Here is a 22,250-nt window from a genome sequence, read left to right as displayed (position 1 = left end):
CACAGCCGGGCTTGTGATTATAGATCATTCTTGGAAGCGTGTGTCTGGGCACGATGCACGCTGCCTGCCTTTTGGTCATGGTGTTGCAGGGCTTGCACGGCAATGACTGGATAGATGGACGACTTTGCCCCGATGCGGATCGCCACGTATGAGACCGTGGTTGCGAAAGACAGGCATCAACTGCCTCAGACCCGCAATACGTTACACGTATCATGGTGCGGATTACCTTGCGACCTCAGGAGGATACAGCCAAGACCGCGAGTAGCTGAGTCCTCTCCGGTGGATCAGCCTGCATCGTTGCCCCTGAGCCGAGCCAGCATAAGCCATCCATAGCTGCACATGGAGCTCAGGGCATGTTGACTGGTGAGGCTGAATGCCGCAAAAATCGACTTGCCGAGCCGAGAGCCGCACCTGCCTCGTTAGCCGGGGAGTGTGGTGTGAACCTCGAGCAGGATGACTTGATCTGACAGCAAGGCGGCTGCGGCGTGATGGCGATGGAAGGTACGTCCAGAAGGACACAGCTTTTCATGAGACCGCCTGCGAAACGTCATGCTGCAATTTTTTATCTCATGAACAGTATATGAGAGATCCATGAGTTATAAGAACAGGGACACAAGCTCATGGAAGACGTAGAAGTCAAGACAAGATTGAAGTGGGAGATGGGTGTCGGAGAAAGTTGTTCCTCCAGCTGTACGTAAAGCCTCGCGATGCCCCACCCCTTTGGTCAGCAAGATACGCAATTATCCCGGCTTATTGCCTCGTACGTATGTTCAGTATCCGTGGGAGTCACCCTGGACGCGTCGGTTCTACTCAGATAGTTGATCGGGAGCTGCCTGCATTACATGCGGCTTGTGAACTATCGTTGGGTATAAAACAGGCAGACGCGCCGTGTAATGTCCTTGAGTGTTCCATAAGACTGTCTTCCTTTGTTGCTCAAGATAATACTTTGCATCTAGACGCAATACTTATCATGTCACAAGCGAAGGTTCTTTACTTCTCCGGTGAGATTCCTCAGGGAAACCCTGAGGGTGACCAACGAGAGCTGTTCAGGAAACTTCATCTCCTGAGCAAGGAAAGGAACCATCCAGTGTTGGCGTCGTTCCTTGACTGCGTTACAACGGCGGTAAAAGACGAATGCAGTCACCTGATTCGGGAACAGAGAGATCTGCTGCCGTGTTTCGAGAGCGTACTGGATCTGACGGATCATGTCGTGGAGCTGAGGAGGACTCCGCTCGGCGCCGCCGTCGAGCGAGTGCTCGTCCTTGTGTTCCAGCTAGGCAGCTTCATAGCGTGAGTTTACAAACTCATCCAACGGGCACCCTTCCTGACATGTCACAGATACCACGAGGCTCATCCATTAGAGTTCAACTTTCAGCCAACCAATACGTCTCTCATTGCGAGAGGCCCAGGCTTGCTCTCGGCAGCGGCGATCGGGCTCTCTCCCAGCATATCGATGGTTCCGGCCATTGCCGAGGACATTACGCGGGTCGCGTTCCGCTTCGGAGTCGTCGTTGACCAGGTGTGTCGGTCTCTGGAAAGAACACCACAAGAGATCAATGCCGAGGGGGCGTGGGTCTATTGTGTCCATGGTGTGGACGAGACCGACGCCAAAGAAGCAGTGAAACGCTTCAACATTGACAAGGCAGGCCAAGTCGCAAGAGCACAATCCCCAATCCATACTAACACTTGACACTCACTAGGCATACCCTGAGACAAATATGGCCTCCGTGTTCAACGTCGATGGAAACTCTGTCAGCATTGGTGGCACCCCCTCGACCCTCAAGGCTCTGTTCTCAGAATCCGAATACTTTCTAAAAGCAAAGCACGTACCGATGAAAAAGGTCCAAGGGATGTGGCACGCACAAAACGTCTATGGCATAGAGCATGTCAAGCAACTCGTCCCGAAAACAGAGCAGGGCCGCCGGCTGCATTTGCCCTTGTTCTCACCAGTATCGGGACTCCCGTTTGACGCCACAGACGCAACGAAACTCCTCGAGCAGATCATGGAGGAGATGTTGACACAAACGATTCGCTGGGATCGGACCATCGATGGTGTTACAAATCGGTTAAAGAAGATGTCGCCTGGTTCCATCCAGCTCATTTCAATACAGCCGTCACACTACATCGGGGCCCTGCTCGACCATTGGCGAGGAGAGGTTCCTGAGGCATCATTGTCAAGCCAGGACATGATGTCGGCTGTCATGGGCCTCACCCTGGGTAAGAGTCGGCCGAGAGACGCAAAATCGTCCAAGATAGCCGTCGTGGGCATGTCTTGTCGGTTCCCTGGAGGAGCAGACGACACAGAAAAGTTTTGGGAGCTGTTAATGCAAGGGCGAGACGTCCATGACCACATCCCCCATGACCGCTTCGATGCGCAAACTCACGTCGACCCGTCGGGAAAAACGCCAAACACGTCCAAGACATCGTACGGCTGCTTTGTGGACAACCCTGGTCTATTCGATGCCATGTTTTTTGGCATGTCCCCGCGCGAGGCTGAACAAACCGACCCGATGCACCGACTTGCCATAGTCACGGCATACGAGGCGCTTGAGAGGTCTGGCTACGTTCATGGCCGGGGCATACACCGCCGGCGCGTGGGTACATTCTACGGCCAGGCAAGTGACGATTACCGCGAGGTAAACTCCGGCCAAGACGTGGGCACATATTTCATTCCCGGAGGATGTAGGGCGTTTGCGCCCGGCCGCATCAACTATGTCTTCAAATTCTGGGGCCCAAGTTATAGCGTCGACACAGCTTGCTCATCCAGCTTGGCGGCCATACAAACCGCATGCACTTCTTTATGGAGTGGAGATGTCGACATGGCCATTGCTGGCGGCCTCAATATCCTCACCAACTCAGATGTCTACGCCGGGCTGAGCAACGGCCACTTCCTATCCCCCACCGGTGGCTGCAAGACGTGGGACGAAGGGGCTGATGGCTACTGCCGGGCAGACGGAGTAGGCAGCGTCATTCTAAAGAGGCTAGAGGATGCCGAGGCCGACAACGACAACATTCTAGGGGTTGTGCTATCTGCAGCCACAGATCACTCGGCCGAGGCCGTGTCCATCACACACCCCCACGACGTTGCGCAGGCGCATCTATACACCCAGGTTGTACGGCGTGCTGGAATCGATCCGCTCGCCGTTGGATACGTCGAAATGCATGGGACAGGAACCCAGGCAGGTGACTCAAACGAGATGAGGTCCGTCACCAGTGTTTTCGCCCCTGGAGCCGACGGGCATGCACACATGCAGCGCCGCCAGTCGCCACTGTACATTGGAACAGCAAAGCCGAATGTCGGCCATGGAGAGGCTGCTGCGGGAGTCATCTCATTCATCAAGACCATGTTGGTTCTTCAGAAAGGAATGATTCCTCCCCATGTTGGCATCAAGACGCGGCTGAATCCGGCTTTGCCTCAGGATCTGGCCAAGAGGAACGTGGTCATCCCCTACACAGCGAAGCCCTGGGGACCAAGCATCGAAGAAATGCGACTCGCTATGGTGAACAACTTTGGAGCCGCTGGGGGGAATACGTCCATCATCGTCGAAGAGGCGACGCCGCGACCGAGAGTAGGCGAGGATACTCGACCAGCACATGCTCTCACGGTGTCGGCAAAAACAGCCAATTCCCTGCAGGCAAACCTTGTGCGGCTGGTAGAATACATTCAGGGTCACGAGGACCTGTCCATCGCAGACCTGGCATACACTCTAACAGCCCGAAAGATGCATTACAACTATCGGGTGTCCATCATGGCGTCCACCCGTGTTGAAGCCATTGAGCAGCTCAGGCCCCATATCGAAACGTCTCTGGCTCAAACGCCACATTCGGGCAAACAAGCTCCCGTGGCGTTCGCGTTCACGGGGCAGGGTGTGTTCTACATTGGTATAGGCGCGCGGCTATATCGAGACGTTCCCGGATTCCGCCAGCAGCTTGACCAACTTGATAGCCTGGCGCGGCGGCAGAGATTCCCGTCATTCTTGTCCATCGTCAATGGGACCTGCCTCCCGGAGGACGTGTCGATCGTCTCCATGCATATGGCCATAGTGTGCGTCGAAATTGCTCTGGCGCGACTGTGGGCATCATTCGGCGTCAAGCCGAGTGTTGTCATCGGACACAGCTTGGGGGAATATGCGGCACTCAATGTGGCGGGTGTCCTGTCCGACAGCGCCACCGTCTTCCTCGTTGGCACTCGCGCTGCACTTCTGGCTTCAGCATGCACCCCCAACACTCATGGCATGCTCTCCGTACGTACTTCCGTGGACAACGTGACGCAGGCTGCGGGCGACATCCCGTTCGAGGTTGCCTGCATCAACAGCCCTAACGAGACGGTGGTTGGTGGCTCGCTCGCCGACCTGGACGCCCTGTCGGCTTCTCTCGCCACTCAGGGTTACAAGGCCATTCGACTGGACGTCGCGCATGCCTATCATACCAGCCAGATGGACGCATTGCTGGACAGCTTCGTCATGCAGACCCGGTCGGTTGTTTGCAAGAAACCCAGCATCCCCATCATTTCCCCTCGAAGCGCCCGGGTGCTCACGCCTGACGATGCTGTCGACGTATCCTATCTTGCTGCTGCAACCAGGGAAACGGTGAACTTTGCTGGGGCTCTCAATGCTGCATGGGAGGCTGGGGTCGTTTCGAGCGCCACCATCTGGCTCGAGATGGGACCCCATCCCATTTGCAGTGGCCTCATAAGCCGGACCCTGCCCGAGGCTGGGTTGATCTGCCCAAGTCTGCACCGAGACAGTGACGATTGGATTACCCTAGGCAAGGCACTTAGTGCCCTGTATACTGCTGGGATTGATGTTCACTGGAACGAATATCATCGACCGTTCGAGCCGGCGCTACGGCTCCTCGACACGCCGACGTACGCGTGGAATAACAAAAACTACTGGATTCAGTATCGCGGCGACTGGAATCTGACGAAAGGACGATCTGGGCCCGAATCCGTTCCTGAAGCAGGCGTCGTCGACTTCAAAACGTCCAGCATCCACCGAGTCACCTCAGAGCAGTACAGCGGATCCAAGGCCCGGGTATCGGCGGTATCGAGTATGACTGACCCGGTCCTCGAGGGTGTGATTGACGGACATGCCATGAATGGCCATGGAGTGGCTTCCTCGGTGAGTTATTTGGGCCTGCTGTCCATCCGGTCACATTTAGTGCCCGCGCACTAACACCACATGTACGCAGTTCCTTCACGCGGAAATGGGTTTCACGCTGGCGAAGCGCATCTACAACCAGAGCTTCTCGGAATTCACCGCGACCGGTATCAATGTGGCGGATTTCGAGTATCACGAGCCTGTTGTCAAGCAGCGTAGAACACGGGACGCGCAGCCCATCCAGGTTACTGCAGAGGCCGACCTGGACAAGATGGCCGTCAACATTAAGTGGTTCAATCCCGCCAATGAGCTCTGGTACTGCCATGCGACGGCGTTCTACGAGGATCCCACGTCCTGGCTGTCTACGTGGTCTCGGTCAGCCAGATTGGTGACAAGCCGCATCGAAGCGCTGCAAGACATGGCGGCCGCGGGGACGGCCAGCAAACTCAAGACGGACCTCGCCTACAGCCTGTTTGGCAAACTTGTGGACTACTCTGACATGTACCAGACCATGCAGTGGGTGATCCTTAACGAGGATGAGGCCGTGGCCGAGGTACAGTTCCCTTCAGACACCAGTGGGAATTGGTCCATTCCGCCTCACTTCATTGATGGGGTTGTTTCGCTGTCGGGATTCATCTTGAACGGTGGCCCGCACTTTGACAACACTAACAACTTCTTTGTCACGCCGTCCTGGAAATCGATGCGCTTTGCAAAGCCGCTGACTCCGGGCGCTCGGTACCTGTCGTACGTCAGGATGGTGCCCGCCGATAGTCACTCGTTTGTCGGAGACGTGTACATTCTCCAGGACAGCGAGATCGTGGGAGTCGTGGAAGGAATCGTGTTTCGGCAGTGGCCGAGGGTCATGCTCAACCGCTTCTTCACTCCTCCAGATGCCCTAGGCGGACCTACCACGAAGATGCCTACTGCAAAGAGCAAGCTATCATCCCAGCGCCAGGCTGCTTTCACTCCACCTAGCCCATCTGAGACTTCGGACTCCTCGCTGGTTGTTGTCTCCCACGGCAGCCAGGACATCCCGACTGGAAAGTTGACTTCTTCGGCTCAAATGGCAGATGAGTCGGGTCCCGCTGGCTCAGAAGCAGCAGAACGCATATCCCGCGCACTCGAGTTGGTGGCTCAAGAGCTTGCTGTGGACACCGGACTGCTCAGGGATGATGCGCAGATTGCCGACCTGGGTCTCGACTCTCTCATGTCCCTGGTCGTGGCCCAGAGGCTACGCGAGGAGCTGCGAATCGAGGTCAGGGACGCCTTCTTCCTGGAGGTCTCCACTGTTGGGGACTTGAAGAAACTGCTTTCTTAACAGGAAGTGTTGAACCAATGTTTTTAGAGATTCACGGTGTTGCTGTAGGAAAGAAAGTGATCTACTGTTTCCCCCACCTGTCCGCAAGCGCACATGCAATGCTGTGACGCTGTTGCTTTGATGCGGTACAGGTAGTCGTTGAGTCGTGCCATGCCTGTCCTGAGAAGTGGAAGTACACCTAAGATGGCACTTTTTGTCCTGCTACTGCGCGAAATTTAATATACCGCATCGTTAATCGTTTCGGCCATGAGTGGAATTTATAGCTTATCTAGCTTACTTAATGTCGCGTATCTAGCTGTTCTGGCGGAGTTACTCGCGCACTTACCGCCGAGTCCTGTCAGCCTACCGGCCATTCCCAATTTCGGTCGGGTATTTTCAGGACGGAGGCAAGGAACACGAACACGTTGCTGCTTTCTAACCCCAGATCTCAGCCGAAACAGTCAAATATATGCAGTCCGGACGCTCACTGCCGCTCTGTTCCGTGGTCTTGCCAACATGGCCAGCCTACAAGACAACTGCCTGATACGCCGACTGCCATCACATATCCTACAGCACGTCTTCTCATTCCTCCCGCCGCCCACCTTGAAGAAGTGCCGCCTTCTGAGCCGCGAGGGTGAGTCGCTCGCGAACCGCTGGGCATTTTTCCATATCCGACTCACTGCCGTCGGTTGCGACGCTCGACGGTTCATTCGCGTCGCCTCGTCGCCGAAGCTTCGCAAATGCGTGCGTGAAGTCACCTGCGACCTTTGGACAGGCCCGGGCTTTCAGTACATGTATGCTGGTGATAGCAGCGATAGAATCCCCAAGCTTTTTCTCGAGGCACTCCCTCTCCTCCGCTTCTTTTCGCTGGTCCGCGTGGTGCATCTGCGCTTCAATGCGCCGTGCGAACCGACCCTCGACAATGGCTACATCCTTTACAGCATCCCAGCCGATGAGACACAGGATCTGAGATACAGGGTCATGGACACAGTCTTTCGGTGCATCGCGGGCACATGGACCGCGGAGGAGCAGACGCGAATCGACAAGAGTCTTTGTCTCGAGATCGATGCTTCCCGCGACGATGCTGCTGACACGACTGAACCCCATGCAGTTCCATGTCCGTGGCCCACGGACGAGAGCCTGCCCTCACTCCCTGTGGCAGGCATCACAGTTAGCAACCTTTCCAACATTGAGGATAATCGCCTCACAACCAGTGATGCCTTCAATAGTGTTCTCAGTTCTGGTCGAATAGTCGACCTTAGAATCAGAATCGACAAGGAAAGCGAGGTCGCCTGGCCCAGAAATCCTCACGAGCGCGATTTTCTCTCTATCATATCCCGAGCGTGGTTGCTGCCGACCATGGCAGAGAACCTGCGCGTGCTATCTCTCTACGCCCCGGACCAATGGACCTGGAATCCTGACGCGGATTACCGCGACGCAAAGTCGCCTGCGGGCATCTTTCCCAATCTCAAAGTCCTGGCTTTGGGGCACTTTGCCTTCGGTCCCGAATGGCAAGTTGACTGGGTTGCTAGCCTTGGACGAAAACATGGGAACGGGGGCTTAGAGGAGCTTTATCTAGACCACTGTTCGGTCATGGACTACACGGGCGACTACAAGGCCTCTGAGCCAACGGCGGCCGCCTTGGCCAGTAACACGGAACAACCCGACATCTTTGGCTCGGGACAATCGATAGAGGATTCAACGGCCACACAAAGGCATGACTCTACCTCAACCCGTGTGTTCCGCCCTCTTCGTTGGCACATGGTCCTTCGTCAGTGGCAGGCGGAGATGATTGCCCTGAAGGTCTTCAAAATGGGCCGTGGTGCGCGAGACGAGGCTCTTGACCTCGTAGTGGCGGCGAATGTGGAAGAGACGCCACCACCAGGCACAGTGACATACGGTTCGATCGACGACTGGGAGGCGGCAACGCAGCCATTTAGGGACAATGATTTCCGTTACTTCGACTGCCCAACACCACCCGAAGAGATCAAAACGCTGGACTACGACACAAAGTGGCGATTTGGTGCAGGTATGCTGTCCAAGTTGGAACCGGGGCAGAGCCGCCTACCGTACATACATCCATGGACAACGATCGGCACAGGGACTGGTGAATGCAACTTCGTCAATTCATCACTGGTTGAAGCTGAAGTGACGGCTCGAGATGAAGAAGCATTAACGTTACTAATTGAAACGATACAACGGAGGAGGTGCGGGAAGCTACATGTAGGCACGTAAGAATTCTCTTAGTGGGATAGCAGTCTTAATATACTGCAGAAACATGACGGCATGGAGGCAGCCGGCGGTCCACATGGTTCGATGTGTAAGCCAGGCAGGGAGCCTGTTGAGACCAGACTTGAGTCATGGCATTCTTGAACGTCCCGCTTCCAGCATCAGACACCATGCGTCGGCCAGCCCACTCGAACGGCAGCGCCGAACATGCACTATAAAGTTGCATAAGAGTCACTGTTGCAGAGGTTGGAATCTCCATTTATCGAAGGGCCGTCCATGTCTTGAAACCAGACATGAAGTCCTGTCTAAATACAACATTGAAGCCGTGTCACACTCTAGCCAGACCACAGGTACATGTAGAGTTCTGTGAAAAGAAAGGTACCAGAAACTGGGGATTCGGATACAGTCAAGTTCGTCCCGGAGAATTTCGAGACCAGAAGTGAATTTTATGACATTGATGTCATCAATGGCCTTCTTTGCGCCTACTAGCGTCTCGCAATCGTCTGCGCTCGACCTGCTTCATTCTTTGCTTGGAACGCTGAGCTCCTGCCACCATTGTAAAGTGGCAAGAGGGTTCCAGCGCTGGAGGCCATGCCGGCACGCGACAAGCCGCAACGCCTTTGCACTTTGGACGCAAGCTGCCTCCAGCCCTCGTATTCGCTTGTTTGTACCCGTCTCATCGTCGGCTGGCCTGTGGGCAGGGAGCGTGCAACCCGGTCGACCTCGTCTGGCACGCCGCCGTAGAGACCGTCCTTGAGAGCCGTGCGAACGAAGGATGTCGTTTGACGCATGCAGGCTATCGCATTGCGGTCGTGATACCATGTTTGAGGCGTATTGGCCCCAGCGATGCCCAAATTAGTCTTTCTATCGATGCCATGGTATTCGCCGAACCTGTACACACGACCTGCAAGTGTGACTTGTGCTGCGAGATGCGCTTCCGTGTCCGCCCTCTCCTGCACCGAGAAATCTGGACACAGGAGCAGAGGGCTCTGATGGACGAGGCTGGCAAAGTCCATGAGAGTGTGTGGCTGCGTGCAGGTGCGGACCACCCCCGTAGGTCGCAAGACCCAAATTGAGACGAGGAGGCCAATGGATAGGGCGAAGGCGGCATAGAATTTCTCAGGGAGCACAATGATATAGTACGCAGCTCCGCTGTCCCCGGTGGAGTCCCAGTACGGCAAGAACACAGGCAGTGCGAGGATAAACACGGACCGCCCAAGTGTGGCCAAGAAGGTTCCGTACGCAATCTTGTAGTCGCCTGCCTTGATCGCTTTGGCGATGCAGAACACGGCGTTCGGAGAAAGATAATCCAGTAGCATGCTGCGTTTCCCTGTTGCGCCCTTCGTGCCCCTCGCAAGGCCAAGACGAGCTCGCTCTTCATCAGACAATGCCTTCGTCATGTTGTGAATTGGCGCCATCGTCCTGTTGTAGATATCAACATTGTCGATGTTGTTGAAGAAAGCGTCGATAACCATCGAAGGGAGAAAGCTGAGCAGGAAATTGACTTCCATGTCACCTGCCAAGCCTCCGAAGCGCGAGGAGAGTTTTGGGTAGTACACCAGCTCGGTATCAATCCCCCTCTTCACCATGACACCCATTGCGACGAGTCCAGCGACAGTTAGAACGGAGAGGAGAACGACGTATGCGTCACTTAACCAGATGTTCCAAAGGCATTCTATTGGAGGGACTTTGCATCGTTCCTCGTCGCGCGTGAAAGGTGGTGAATAGCGCTCATGTATCGCATCCGCTTGGTCCTTGGGGCTCGGTGGCCCGCTGGCTCGGGTGTCGACGGCGTTGTTAACGGCTGCGTCTTGCATTTCGGAACACAAGCCAGGAAAGGTGTTAGCCGGCGGAGGGCTTATGATGGCTTCTGGAGATGTTGAGTCCTCTGGCGGCATTTGAGCTCCGTTCAGGCTCCTTTGCCGTGCTACCTTTGAGTCGTGGTGTAAGAATCGCACACCGTGAACCAGCTCCTGAGACAACTGTTTCCGCCAGTACCCAAGGCGTACGATGCAACCCTGCTTCGGCCAACGAGCCAGGCCATTTGTGAGTGCTCGCGGCCCAGCCGTGTCCAAGTCCGCAAAGCGAGCCAGTATATCGGATCCTTGAAGCAAGGCAGCCTGAGAGGCCAACGAGTACGGTGACCATTTCAATCCTGTTCGTCGCGCGGAGCAACGACAAGCGATACAAACGCTGGAGCAAAGGAGCGATGTATACACCAGAAGGCCAAAGAGTCCAAAGAAGGTCGATATTTGTCCCTCAAGGTTCTGCGTGTCATCCGCCTGACGTATGTCGTTTTCGTTTCGCTCGCTCGTCGCCGCCCGAGACCACTGGACGAGGCCTACCTTGACAGGTAACAGCAGGGCTACTAGGACTTGGTTTAGGTAGAGGAAGAGCGTTACAAAGTCCCGGCCTTTGATGAGTGCGACTGCCGACGTAAATCTCCAGGAATTGAAAGGTTGGCTTGCGAGAGGCTCGTGCATAGATTTTTGCCCCTTGTGTTTTGAGACTTTATCCTCGGAACCGGAGGAGGCCGCGGCCATTCGCACATATGGGATGAACTTAACGTAGCATTGGTAGCTCGACTTGCAGAGCAGCGAGGTGATGAACCAGGCGACATTGGGGATGTAGAGGATCAGCGGAGTGTCGGTGCTCCAAGATCCATCAGACTTGAGCTGATACATGTAGTCCACCAGGAGTATGGGGCTGTCGCTCGAATCAACGATGACAAGCGACGCAACTGCTGTGATGCACAAGAGGCACCACAACATGGTGAGAATCAAGAACCACAGCTGAAGAGGCCGCGGCTTGAAGTCGAGTTTGGGATAACCGAACGCTTGCTCGTCGGAGACGGGGACATGGACGTCTGAAGGCCATTAGATTTCATCGACTGGACGAGTACAGTGGACCTTACCTTCGTCCTGGGAAGCAGTAGCTTGAGTGCCTCCATCCAGAGGCTGCTCGTCTTGCGCGGCATCCATGTGATCTGCTGGGGATGCATGTGGTGAAGCAGAGTCTCCGGAAGCCGGCGCAGGTGGCAGGGCTTCCAGCTCCACGCTGGCATCCATTTAATCACTCGCGGGACAGCTGGCGATCAAAACACAGATTTGCAGCATCTCAAATGCGATGGGTCTGCGGTTTCGAAATCTTTGAGGGGGATCTGAAGGTGATATCAGACCTCTTCAAAGCTGGTACCGTTTCGCCCGGTCGAAGCAGGAGCTCAGGTGCAACTTCACCATGAGAGCTGATGGCTTCCTGCTGAATCCTGCAAGCAAGGATTCAAATGCCCGACAACAATGAAGAACTGGATGCGCCCGGATTCCCCCTCATCCTGGGGGTTGTTTGCCCAGCCCCAACATGCACTCGATTCCTCTCGGTAAGCCACAATGTTTGCCAGTCGCAATGTTTGCATCGAAAGTGTCAGCCATTCAGATATAGAGCGAGTCTAGATACGCCTTGCAGCCCTCAATATCCTTGCCCACATAGCCAAGGTACATGTCTGGGCGGACAACCACCGTATACGAGTCCTCCTTCGTTGCCCAATCTGCCAGGAACGTCTTGATCCTCGCAGCATTCTGTGTGGTCTCGTCGCCCGACGACGGAGAGGCCTTGTTGGAATTATCCAGTGGCAGAATTGAGTGAACCACCGCAATGTCCTCATGTCCGAGGGGCACCTCCGCGCGCCTTCCAATGCTCAGCACCAGGAATTTGCCGTATGTCGTCTCGTGGTACAAGCGAGTCGCTTCGTTGCTCAATGTTTGCAGCACAACGTCTGGGCAGCGGTCTCCGGCGTTCCAGAAGCTGTGCCCAGACTCCTTCACGAGCAGCGAACCCATGCCCCGGTAAGAAACCCCCATGCCTGCCTGCGGTCAGCAATCGAAACGGGAGCGGAACTGAGTCATGCGCTTACCTGTGATGTATCCAGCGTTCTTCTGAATGGTGCCGACGTACTGCTTCGCCGTGTGCACCGTGTCCCTCACCAACGCAGCCGCAACGTCAATGACCCCCTGCGCCGTCGTTCGGCGCTCAGTATCGTAGCTCCGAATCAGCGTCTCTGCCGCTCCATCCTTGAGGTTCCCCTGGTTTGCTGCAGCAAGCCTCCATGCAAGGTTGAACGCGTCGGAGATGCCCGTGTTGAGCCCCTGTCCACCATTGACGGAGTGCACATGCGCCGCATCACCGGCGAGAATCACGCGCCCAGAGCCATTCTTCGACACAAAGGACGACGCGATGCGCTCCTTGACGTCAAACGTGCTGTACCACTCTGTCTTGGTAAAGTCCACTCTGTAAGGGGCGAGGTGCTCCTTGATGGATGCCTCCGCGCGCTCTTGTGTAACCTCGCCCTCCAGGAGAACGTAGAAGCGGCACAGCCCCCGCTCGCGAGGAATCCATGACACACGGGATTGACCGTGGAGCTGAAACGTGATGATCTCAGGGCAAACGGGAAAGTCGGTGTCGATAAAGGTGTCAAGCACAGCCCAGAGCATCTCGGGCTTCGTGCCGGTGAACGTGACGCCCATTGACTTGCGAACCGTGGATCGAGCGCCGTCGGCCCCAACGGCGTATCTGCTCAGAACCTTGAAGCCAGATTCGGTGACAACTTCGACACCCTCGTCATGCTCCGAGATGGAGACAACCTGCTCACCGTAGCGAACCAAACCTTGCAGCCTCTCGCTCAGGATTCTCTCCACTACGGGTTGGCCGATCATGAGGAAGTTCTTGTGCAGGGTGTGCTCCAGGCCGACCCACCAAGTGTCTTGCCGCGTCTTGAACTCGCCATCGCCAAAGGTTGAACTGGCTGGAGGGATGTCAGTGGCTGGTCATACGTCCGCAGCCGAAATCAGGGACCTACTATTGCACTTGATGCCGAGAGGTAGTAAATCATCAAGAATCTTCGCCACTTCAAAGTACTGCTGGGTGCGCGCATTCAAGGCATCTGCGCGCCCAAGGTCCAGGCTTTGCGGCTTGCCATCTGCACAGAACGGTCAGTTCTGCTTGTTCAGGGTAGGCCATGTGGCAGAAATACCGATGATGCACACCGAAACACCGAGGTGGTGTAGAAGATAACCGGTAAACAAGCCCGTAGGTCCTCCTGTCAGGGCGTGTGAGTCAATGCAATGTGTATGCGGAGGTGCTGGCTGAAGGCGTACCGCCAACGATTGTCACGTCGACCGTGTGTAAGTTGCTAGTGGATCCGACCGCCATATTGATGGAGTATCGAGCAGGTGTAAGCGTGGTTTGGCTGCCGAATGAACAAAATGCCAGCAGATCTGCCGAGGGGAAACCTTGATGATCGCTCGACTTTTTAGCCACTATGGTCTTCAATGTTCTGACCGGGGTAGCACTCTGGTCAACAACGTCTCTGACGAATCCCGCAAGTCACCAACAAGGTAGGAGGTCCCTTTTTGATGTCCGACGGGTCGGCTCGGCAGAGGCAGCGCTCGGCCAGAAGGCGCGGTGCGACAAGTGCCGCCGTCGCAACTTGGGGCTCAAAGGGTGTGTCAGTCACCTGCGGTTTCTGGAACGATGCTACCAACGCCGGTCGCTTGTGCCTTGAAACTCGGCGATCCCACGAATCGACTCATGGACGCTTCGGGTGCTCAGCTAATAAGCTCGGTGGATCTGAGTCCAGACAGGAAAGGCGGGATCCTTCAACGCCCGTAGAACTCGCCCTGGGACGAAAGCCCCGTCGTTGGTGAATCACATCAGTGGGGCGTCCCGGCTGGATCAGACTCCTATTTTTTGGGGCCGCCCGGCTCCAGTCTCGCGTGGAGATTTCTTTCTCGGCTTCCATCTTTTCATCGCCTCAGCCTTTCTGCCGCGTCACCCTGAACCACGAAGCGCATTATGGACTCACTGGGTCCATGAATTTGTTTTCTGCGCGATTCAGCGAGGCGCCACAGTCGCACAATGCGTGAGCGACGCCCGTACGATGAGGCATGAACGATGACGAAGCACACTGACTCTTGCGAGCCTGCTGCGACAAGGCGGTGCGAAAGGGCGTTGTGCGACTGCAACTTTGTGCAGAAGCACCAGATATCGCACACAGGGACTTTCGCATGGGCTTGAGCTCACGTCACTTTGGATGCGACTCTACGAGGATCAGCGCCCTCGGCAGTCGGGCTCGACGATTGCCAGCAGCGACGTCCTGTTGCCTGTCGCGGAAGCCGATGATCTCCCTCTTGATGAACGACGTGGCTTGGAGTTTCCCGGGTCCACCCTTCGGACGAGTGCTGAGTAATTCGGACCGGTCGAGGATCAAATAAACGAATGGAGGAGTTTATGCATACTCCACGTTGGCAGCCGGGCTCGTGCCCCGTTCAGGCAACTCGATCGTCGACCGCTCTATTAACGCCAGGGGTCCTTGCAGGTCGCACAAGCCTTGATTACGGAGCATGATAGTTATGCTTCGCGGATGCGAAAGTTCAAGGCTGACTGCAGACCCGTTCTTCGTGGTTTGGGTTCGGTGACATCCAAGACGCGTGGAACGAGCAACAGGCCAGAGTGCATGGTGTTGCGCTCCTAGTTCTTCGATCTTGACTCGGCTGGTTCCTTTGATCCACCTGCGGCCAACCCGGACCGGGGAAATCCTGGCCGGCATTGCCCACCGTGCGTGCCGCTCGTGTGTTTCTCCTCCAATTGTCAGATTGAGCTCGAGTATCACAGACGAACGTACGCTTGGAGCAGGCGAAATGCCGGCCAATCTTTGAGCAGACCGGCAGGCAGCTCGGCGACTTGATCTTACATGTCGAGTATGCTTCTCCGAGCAGTTGGTGTCCTCCTCGGACGGCTCCTCCGGCATGCACGCGCGCGACGGCCTCGAACCAGGCCACGCGAAATACTCGGTGTAGCGTCTGTAAGAGCCCGCCGCAAAGTTCGGCCGAGAAATCCTCTCGGTCTACCTTAATTAGTAGTGGACACACGGTCGCGCCGTCCGCGCCACCGCGCCTGGGTTAGATGGCCTGCATGCAACGTCAGTTTTGGGTTGAAGTGGGATATGCGATTTGGGCTGGATCCCCTCTCTCCTGAGCCTCCCACCTGTCAACACCCGCTCCATTTCGTCGCCCCGCCCCCCTTGCAGGCTCAAAGACCTTGTTGTCGTGGGGCCGGGGGGCTCAAGTCGGCATTGGGCGGGAGTTCTGGAGTTCAGACGACACCCGCCAAGGCGCGGTGGCACCGATTCCATGGGCCGTTGCGCATCCTCGTTGCATTAGAGCACGATGTCATCCCAAACCGGTGCACCTCCCGAATCCTTGGCGCGTGGAATAGAAATAGGAGCTTCCCCAAACGTTCCAAGTGCAACACTGGCTGTTCAACAAGCTGCAAGAGACCAGAATCCAACCTCGAGCACTCGGATCAGTTACCCTCGTCAATCTTTCCGTGTAACCCTACCCACTTTCTTCGTTACCATCTTTTCGCACTCTGTCCGGGTGGAACTTAAGCGAAGAGTCTCCCGCTCTCTTGTTCCCAAGCACCATTCCGCCCAGTCTATATCTTTCAATATGCCGATGGCGGTAGGACCAGTGTCCGCTCCGGCGGAGCTTGAGGTTCCGGTTCCTAAGGGAGCAGATGCCGATCTCAGTTTAGCTGGCCTCCCGGGCAGCCTACCAACCACGTTGGATACGGAGGCCCTCAACACTGCATCAAAGATCCTGCACGTAATCGACAGGTATCGCCTGAGAAAGACACCCGGAGCCCCGGTTCGCGCCGATGAAGGAGCACTCAAGTTCCTGGCGGTCATCTACAGCCATGTTCGAGCTGGTGAGGCGGTACCGATGTGTCTTCCCGCCTTCCCCTTCAAGTCCCCGAACTCTTCCACAAAGGTGCTGGGCAAATTGCCTGATCGCGCCGAAGAGCTGGCCTTGGCTCACCTGAATGGACTGTGCTTGGCCATTGGCGACATATATCCGCCGGGCGCGAAGCTCACAATTATTTCTGACGGTCTTGTGTACAACGGTAAGCCCACCCTTTCGGCAAGCCTTTATTGAGAGACTGACCGTAGAAGACCTGCTCGGCGTTCCCGACAAAGATGTGTGGGCATACGGGGAGGCTCTCAGGACGCTGGCTCTCCAGAAGGGCTTCACAAATATCCAGTTTTGCCGACTTCGTGATCTCGTCTCGATTCCTCTCCCAGAGCAGCTCGACGAGATGACTTATGTCGCCAACGCGTCAAATTTCCGTCGAGCGCTCCTCAACACGTTCAGCCGTCCGGACTGGGAATGGAAGGTCGTCAGCCAAAGCGAAGACGTCTGCCTGACGTATCGAGGCTACATCAAGTTCCTCGAGACCGACTTGCAAGATGTCTACCCTCTCCGGGATGACCGCACCAAGAGCAAGTACAAGCGAGGAATTGAGTACATTGCAAAGGAGATGATGGCGCGAGGAGATGTACGTTGGAACGCGTCAACGGTCTTACCGAGCAGCAACTGATTGCGAGCAGGCATTTGCAAGCGCCGTGCGCCAAAAGTACCGGGATCACGTACGCCTGTCAATTCACCCTTCGACAGGCGCCGCCAAGCTTTCCATCAGCCTCCTGCCGACGACAACCATGTTCACGACGCCGTGGCATTGCACCGTTGCGGTCAAGATTGACGGGTCCATTGTTTCCGGCATGCGATCAGAGTTTGCGAATGATGAGAACATGGAGCTCGTCCACGAAAACGGGCGACCTAGCTATTTCCGCGAAAAGTCGGAGCTCTTTAAATGGGGAGAAGCCAAGGGTGGGATTACTTGCGAGCCGATCTATCCCAGCGGCTGGCTCATCAGACCAGCCAACGGCTCCGGGACCATGAAGATTGGTGATGTTGATGCAGGCAAGGTTCGAGCCCTCTCCGAGATCAATTCGCCGGTGATTATGAGGGGATTCTTCGAAAAGCCCAATGAGGACGTCTTCATCGAGAAATCCAGGGAGTTTGGAGAGCCACTGCCGTGGAAGTTCGGCTTGTTGCTCAAGGTCAAGGACCACGGCGCCGATACTCGTGGGCTCAACAACGTCCTGTCAGCGGAGTGGATGCCGTTCCACTACGATGGCCTCTTCAAGACGACGAAGAAGATCAACGAAAAAGGAGAGGAATCTCTTGTTTCTGTTCCCCCGCAGTAAGCTTGGCCATTCAACTGCACCGTGAACAATCGTTGCTGACGAGTGGGTAGCTTCCAGTTCTTCGCCGGCGCCACGGCGTCTCCACGAACGACCGGCTTCACGCTCTTCTCATCCTCCACGCAGATTTTCAAGCACCTTCCGGCAGGCTACACCGTCGAGGGCCTGACGGGCAAGACATGGTCAGTGTCGACGTCTTCGTTTGATCAGACCGTGTTGAAGGGCATCCCCCTCATCGAGTCACATCCGACCACCGGAAAGCCTTGCTTGCGATACCACGAACCTTGGCCGCAGAGCAAGACCAAGTTTGACGCCACGAATGTGAGGATCGAGGGGTGCGACGAGAGTGAGAGCGCCGCCATCTGCGAAGCCATCGACTCGGCGCTGCATGACCGTCGGGTGGCCTACTATCACATTTGGGAAAAGGGCGATCTCGTGGTCAGCGATAACGTTTTGATGATGCACACTCGAAGCGACTTTAACGCTGGCAGCGACCGGGAGCTGTGGCGTATCCATTTTGACTGAGCGCAACGCATCGCGGCAGTCGTGGACCGGACGCCGGGGCCGAAAAGCGGGTTCACGGAGGGACCACTTAAGGACCCCAGACTGGGCAAGGCATGTGCCCAGGCGGGAGGAATCGTGGGGGAAGATCAAGGGCAAGCTCCGTGTTTGTGATTCGCAATTACGGGAGGCTCAGAGGCGAATAGCCGAATAACAGGGAGGACACGGCGCGTGCCGTAGTGCTGTGACGATGGCATGGGAAAATTGCTGAGCTTAGTGGAATTCCTATAGATTGATTTCTACGACGTAGCCATGTTGGTGTTTGCCTGAAGCCCAGCAGCTTGATGTGACTCGAGTCGATCTGGCGGAAGGAGCGACCGCCTCATGCTTTCCCGCCTAGAGAGAGGGCATACAGGTCCCACCCAGGCGGTTAGCGGGTGTGGCTGCCTAAACCCCCCTTACACACCGTGGCCCGCCTGGCGAAGCCACCAAGCTTTCATTCACGCAAGACACTCCCTTCAGCCAAGTCGAGACGATTCAGACCCGGGTTGACGACCCGTGTTCTCAATTTAAAATACCTGGATCACTATATGCGAAGCATTCCGGCGCCTCTGCTTCCCGATACAATGCTGATAGCCCGCCGACCGCTGCACGACCGCAGAATCGGACACTTGTAACGCCCGAGTCGTGCGGCGACACCAGGCACCATGTCGACGTTCGACGGCTGCGTCTCAGAGTTTCCGGACATAAGAAGTTAGGACACTGTAATTTTCCATGCAGAAATTCTGGCATGCTAACTGTTGCAGTCGATTTCTTCCGCGCCCATGCGGGCACGCCTCCTCCGCTGGCCTGCTTTCTTAGCCATGTCCATAGCGACCATCTCGCCGGGCTAGAGAGCCTTCGATCGCCTTTGTAAGTGATTGGCTGCTGAAACATGAGAAGCGGACTAACGAATCAAGTGTCTATTGTTCGGGAGGTACGAGGGAGATACTGCTTCGCCTAGAGAGGTACCCCTGCCGGATCAACTATGCCCAGGGCATATTGGAGACCCGACAGCAGACGTACAAACACCTCAGCAAGGTTCTGGTATGTATTTCTTGTACAGAATGCTCCCAAACTACTGACTTGCTTTCAAGAAGCCGTTGCCTTTAGAGACGTCAACCGTCATCGAGCTGCAGCCTGGTCATCGCATACGGGTCACCCTGTTCGATGCGAACCACTGCCCGGGATCCGTCATGTTCTGTGGGTGGCAAGGAATAATCGTTCAAATAAGCTTGACTAACTGCCTACAGTGATTGAGGGAGACGGAAAGGCTGTTCTATATACCGGTGACGTGCGATGCGAACCGTGGTTCGTCAATTCTCTCGCCAGGAATCCCCTCGTTCTCGAGTACGCCTCCGGCATCAAAACTTTGGACAAGATTTACCTCGACACTTCTTTTACCTCGGACGTGGTGTTCCAAACGAAATCGCAAGGGATTGAAGAACTGTTGCGAAAAATTGCCAAGTATCCGACGGACACAGTCTTCCACTTCCAAGCCTGGACGTATGGGTACGAGGACGTCTGGGTCGCTCTCTCGAAAGCGCTCGATTCCCCTGTACGTAACTGGCGCGCCGTCTGCAGCTAGGAACGGACCATGCTGACCAGCCAGATCCATGTCGACGACTACAAGATGCGGGTATATGGGTCTCTCAGGTCCCGACTGCCGGACAAGCAATCTACCGTGGACCTTCATCTCACTTCCTCGGCCCCGTCTTTGGTCGGACACATGTGCGGTAACACCGCTGTCCCAGGATGCCTCACGACGGAGACCAACGTTCGTCTGCACAGCTGCGAAAAGGGCAACATGTGCTCTGCCGCCCGAGATCCGGCCGTTGTCAGCATCCGACCAGTGATTGCCCATCTGCCGGATGGTAGTGACCTCGTCGAAGCCGGCATCGGGGGTGGTGGCGATGATTTGGAGCGCGAGGCGGAGTTGGCTTTTCCATTCCAGGAGGATCTTGGCGCTCTCATCGAGCTGTGAGGTTCCAGTCGTGCGCCGATGCCTATCGTCTGTGACTAACACCACCCAGGATCGTAGCATCCGAGGAACTCTCCGAAGAGAATCGCGGCATGATCGTGAGCGCTCTAACAAATGTTTTCACGAGCGGGCATAACATGCCCCTCAAGCTGGATATTGCTATGAGCGATGGCGAACCTGCAAGCCTTCAGCCAGTCGTTCGAGCTCTCTCTCGACTGTCCGGGCTACGGTCACCCCGAAACATCTCCAAGCCTCAACTATCGGATGGGCTACCGAAGACGATCTATTTTCCCTACTCGAGGCACTCTTCGTATCCCGAGCTGTGTCAATTAGTAGCACAGTTTCGGCCCAAAGATGTATGGCCTTGTACGGTTGACCGAAAGCAATGGATGGCCGACGGTATGCTGACCTCCATTTTGCGCATGCAACCACACCGTCACTGATTTGTTTCACTCAGGGATTTCGATTGCGTCCCTATTCGGCAGGTTTTGCTCTGGAAGCAAACTTGAACACGACTATCAGATGGCGCTCTGGCCGCGTGCGAAGATGTCGGTACGGGAGTCGGAGGCTCTTGAAACTCAAGTGCCGGATCCTGCCGACACGCAGCCGCGCTCGGAGTCTGATTTGGCCCCCGGCATAGCGTTTTCTGAGGCCGCATCCAGCCCGATTCGGCAATCGACACAAAGGGAGTGCCCAGTACCGGATCGAATGGTCAGCTTGTTGCCCGACACGCAGTGCTTTGGCGGTAACCAGCCTTCCAGCCCTGACGTACAGTTTGTGGAGGCAATACCTCGCCAGGGGAGCGAAAGCCACTGCTCAGCTGAGATACAGGCATCAATGCACGAACCACATCTAGCATCACATAAGCGCAAGCGTGAGGATGAGGCTGCGGACAATCACGCCGACGAGGCTTCCGACTCTCAGCGGACGCAGGCCTCCTGGGCATCTGCGATTTCCGCCAGCCACTCGCTCCCTCGGCGTGAGGCGTACGAACGAATGCTCGAAAACGCCGAGGGCGGGAACTGGAAGTCAATTACGCTGCTTTCAACAGACGGACACCATACCATTGAGGATCAGGAACTTTAAATCCCGGGAGACGACGCTACGATGGTGGCGTTGTCGACCCCTATCGCCTGTCTGTTGTGGGCAGTGGCCTGCTGTACGTTCGAGGTCTGTGCGCAAGCCGCTCACATCCCCATGGCTGATCCGCTGCCGGCCTCGTGCGGACCATGCCGAGTCCGGGGAGAACGCACATCGAATATGGCTGAGCCGACATAATGTTCTGGCTAAGACATGAACTCTTGAGTCTTTTTGCCGGATGACATTCTGCCGTGTGGGACAAGGTTACTTGTAACCGGGCAGACAGCCGCCGAATCGCCTGGACCAGACGACAAAGGACACCTATATGTTCAGTGTAAATAATGAACCGAAACGGCGCAGAAGGTTCGGTAATTTCTTTCCGTCAAGCCCCTTGATGTGGAACGCCGATGTGCTGTTTCGTTGACGGGCCTAGTGTGACACTTGTTGTCACAGAGCCCAGCCCCAAATCACTGCCCTGAGGGTCCTGGCGGAGTTGCTAGCGGCGGCTTGAGCGCTCCCCAAGCAACAGATCACCAGAAAAACTGTCGAAGACGGGGTAACTTCGCGAGTGACCATTTGGCTATTGAGCATACCGTGTTCTTTGATGGGAAAGGGCTCTGTGCGTCGACAGGCCACAGTGACAATGGCGGCGCTTTAGGGGACTGTGTGTGTCTGGCCCGGGACTTCAGACGACCTGAAACGTTGTGCGCCGGGGCGGATAACAACGTCGACACCCATATAAAGCAAGGCAGCCGTGGTCGTTTCCTTTCTATTTCGATTGACGGCGAGACACCCTCGATTCTACGTTCTACGATCTCGCGAAACGGGTCCTTCAACACCGTGCCAACTGGGTTCCCGTGCACAGCTCACTGAATGGTCCTTCTCAACGCCACCAACGACGCCCTGACGACACCACACAAACCGCCC

The 22,250-nt window shown here is 55.9% G+C and overlaps 6 protein-coding genes across 6 annotated transcripts; 4 read left to right on the top strand and 2 right to left on the bottom strand.

The window, feature by feature from the left end:
- Nucleotides 1-970: 970 nt before the first annotated feature.
- Nucleotides 971-6,417, top strand: PLICBS_007829 (type I Iterative Polyketide synthase (PKS); the record flags this gene model as incomplete). The annotated part of the gene is made up of 4 exons (XM_018321301.2): nt 971-1,290; nt 1,339-1,519; nt 1,701-5,120; nt 5,191-6,417. The coding sequence occupies 4 exons, from the start codon at nt 971-973 to the stop codon at nt 6,415-6,417; spliced, it is 5,148 nt and encodes a 1,715-aa protein (XP_018181198.2).
- Nucleotides 6,418-6,912: 495 nt separating this feature from the next.
- Nucleotides 6,913-8,623, top strand: PLICBS_007828 (uncharacterized protein; the record flags this gene model as incomplete). The annotated part of the gene is made up of 2 exons (XM_065601252.1): nt 6,913-8,465; nt 8,614-8,623. 2 exons carry the CDS (start codon nt 6,913-6,915, stop codon nt 8,621-8,623), a joined length of 1,563 nt encoding a protein of 520 aa, XP_065457324.1.
- Nucleotides 8,624-9,480: 857 nt separating this feature from the next.
- Nucleotides 9,481-11,606, bottom strand: PLICBS_007827 (uncharacterized protein; the record flags this gene model as incomplete). The annotated part of the gene is made up of 4 exons (XM_065601251.1): nt 9,481-9,489; nt 9,543-10,205; nt 10,971-11,491; nt 11,540-11,606. The coding sequence occupies 4 exons, from the start codon at nt 11,604-11,606 to the stop codon at nt 9,481-9,483; spliced, it is 1,260 nt and encodes a 419-aa protein (XP_065457323.1).
- A 447-nt stretch (nt 11,607-12,053) lies between these two features.
- PLICBS_007826 (uncharacterized protein) lies at nt 12,054-13,830 on the bottom strand (the record flags this gene model as incomplete). Its single annotated transcript, XM_065601250.1, has 4 exons — nt 12,054-12,484; nt 12,536-13,423; nt 13,478-13,597; nt 13,776-13,830. The coding sequence occupies 4 exons, from the start codon at nt 13,828-13,830 to the stop codon at nt 12,054-12,056; spliced, it is 1,494 nt and encodes a 497-aa protein (XP_065457322.1).
- Nucleotides 13,831-16,127: 2,297 nt separating this feature from the next.
- Nucleotides 16,128-18,247, top strand: PLICBS_007825 (uncharacterized protein; the record flags this gene model as incomplete). The annotated part of the gene is made up of 4 exons (XM_018321297.2): nt 16,128-16,581; nt 16,631-17,013; nt 17,066-17,721; nt 17,776-18,247. The coding sequence occupies 4 exons, from the start codon at nt 16,128-16,130 to the stop codon at nt 18,245-18,247; spliced, it is 1,965 nt and encodes a 654-aa protein (XP_018181194.1).
- Nucleotides 18,248-18,930: 683 nt separating this feature from the next.
- Nucleotides 18,931-20,246, top strand: PLICBS_007824 (uncharacterized protein; the record flags this gene model as incomplete). Its single annotated transcript, XM_065601249.1, has 6 exons — nt 18,931-18,976; nt 19,030-19,135; nt 19,183-19,309; nt 19,360-19,465; nt 19,516-19,824; nt 20,017-20,246. The coding sequence occupies 6 exons, from the start codon at nt 18,931-18,933 to the stop codon at nt 20,244-20,246; spliced, it is 924 nt and encodes a 307-aa protein (XP_065457321.1).
- Between the last annotated feature and the right edge of the window lie 2,004 nt (nt 20,247-22,250).

The sequence above is a fragment of the Purpureocillium lilacinum genome (genome assembly GCF_023168085.1).
Source record: "Purpureocillium lilacinum CBS 284.36 DNA, scaffold_5, whole genome shotgun sequence".
NCBI classification, from domain to species: domain Eukaryota; kingdom Fungi; phylum Ascomycota; class Sordariomycetes; order Hypocreales; family Ophiocordycipitaceae; genus Purpureocillium; species Purpureocillium lilacinum.
This window is presented reverse-complemented; position numbering and strand designations above follow the sequence as displayed.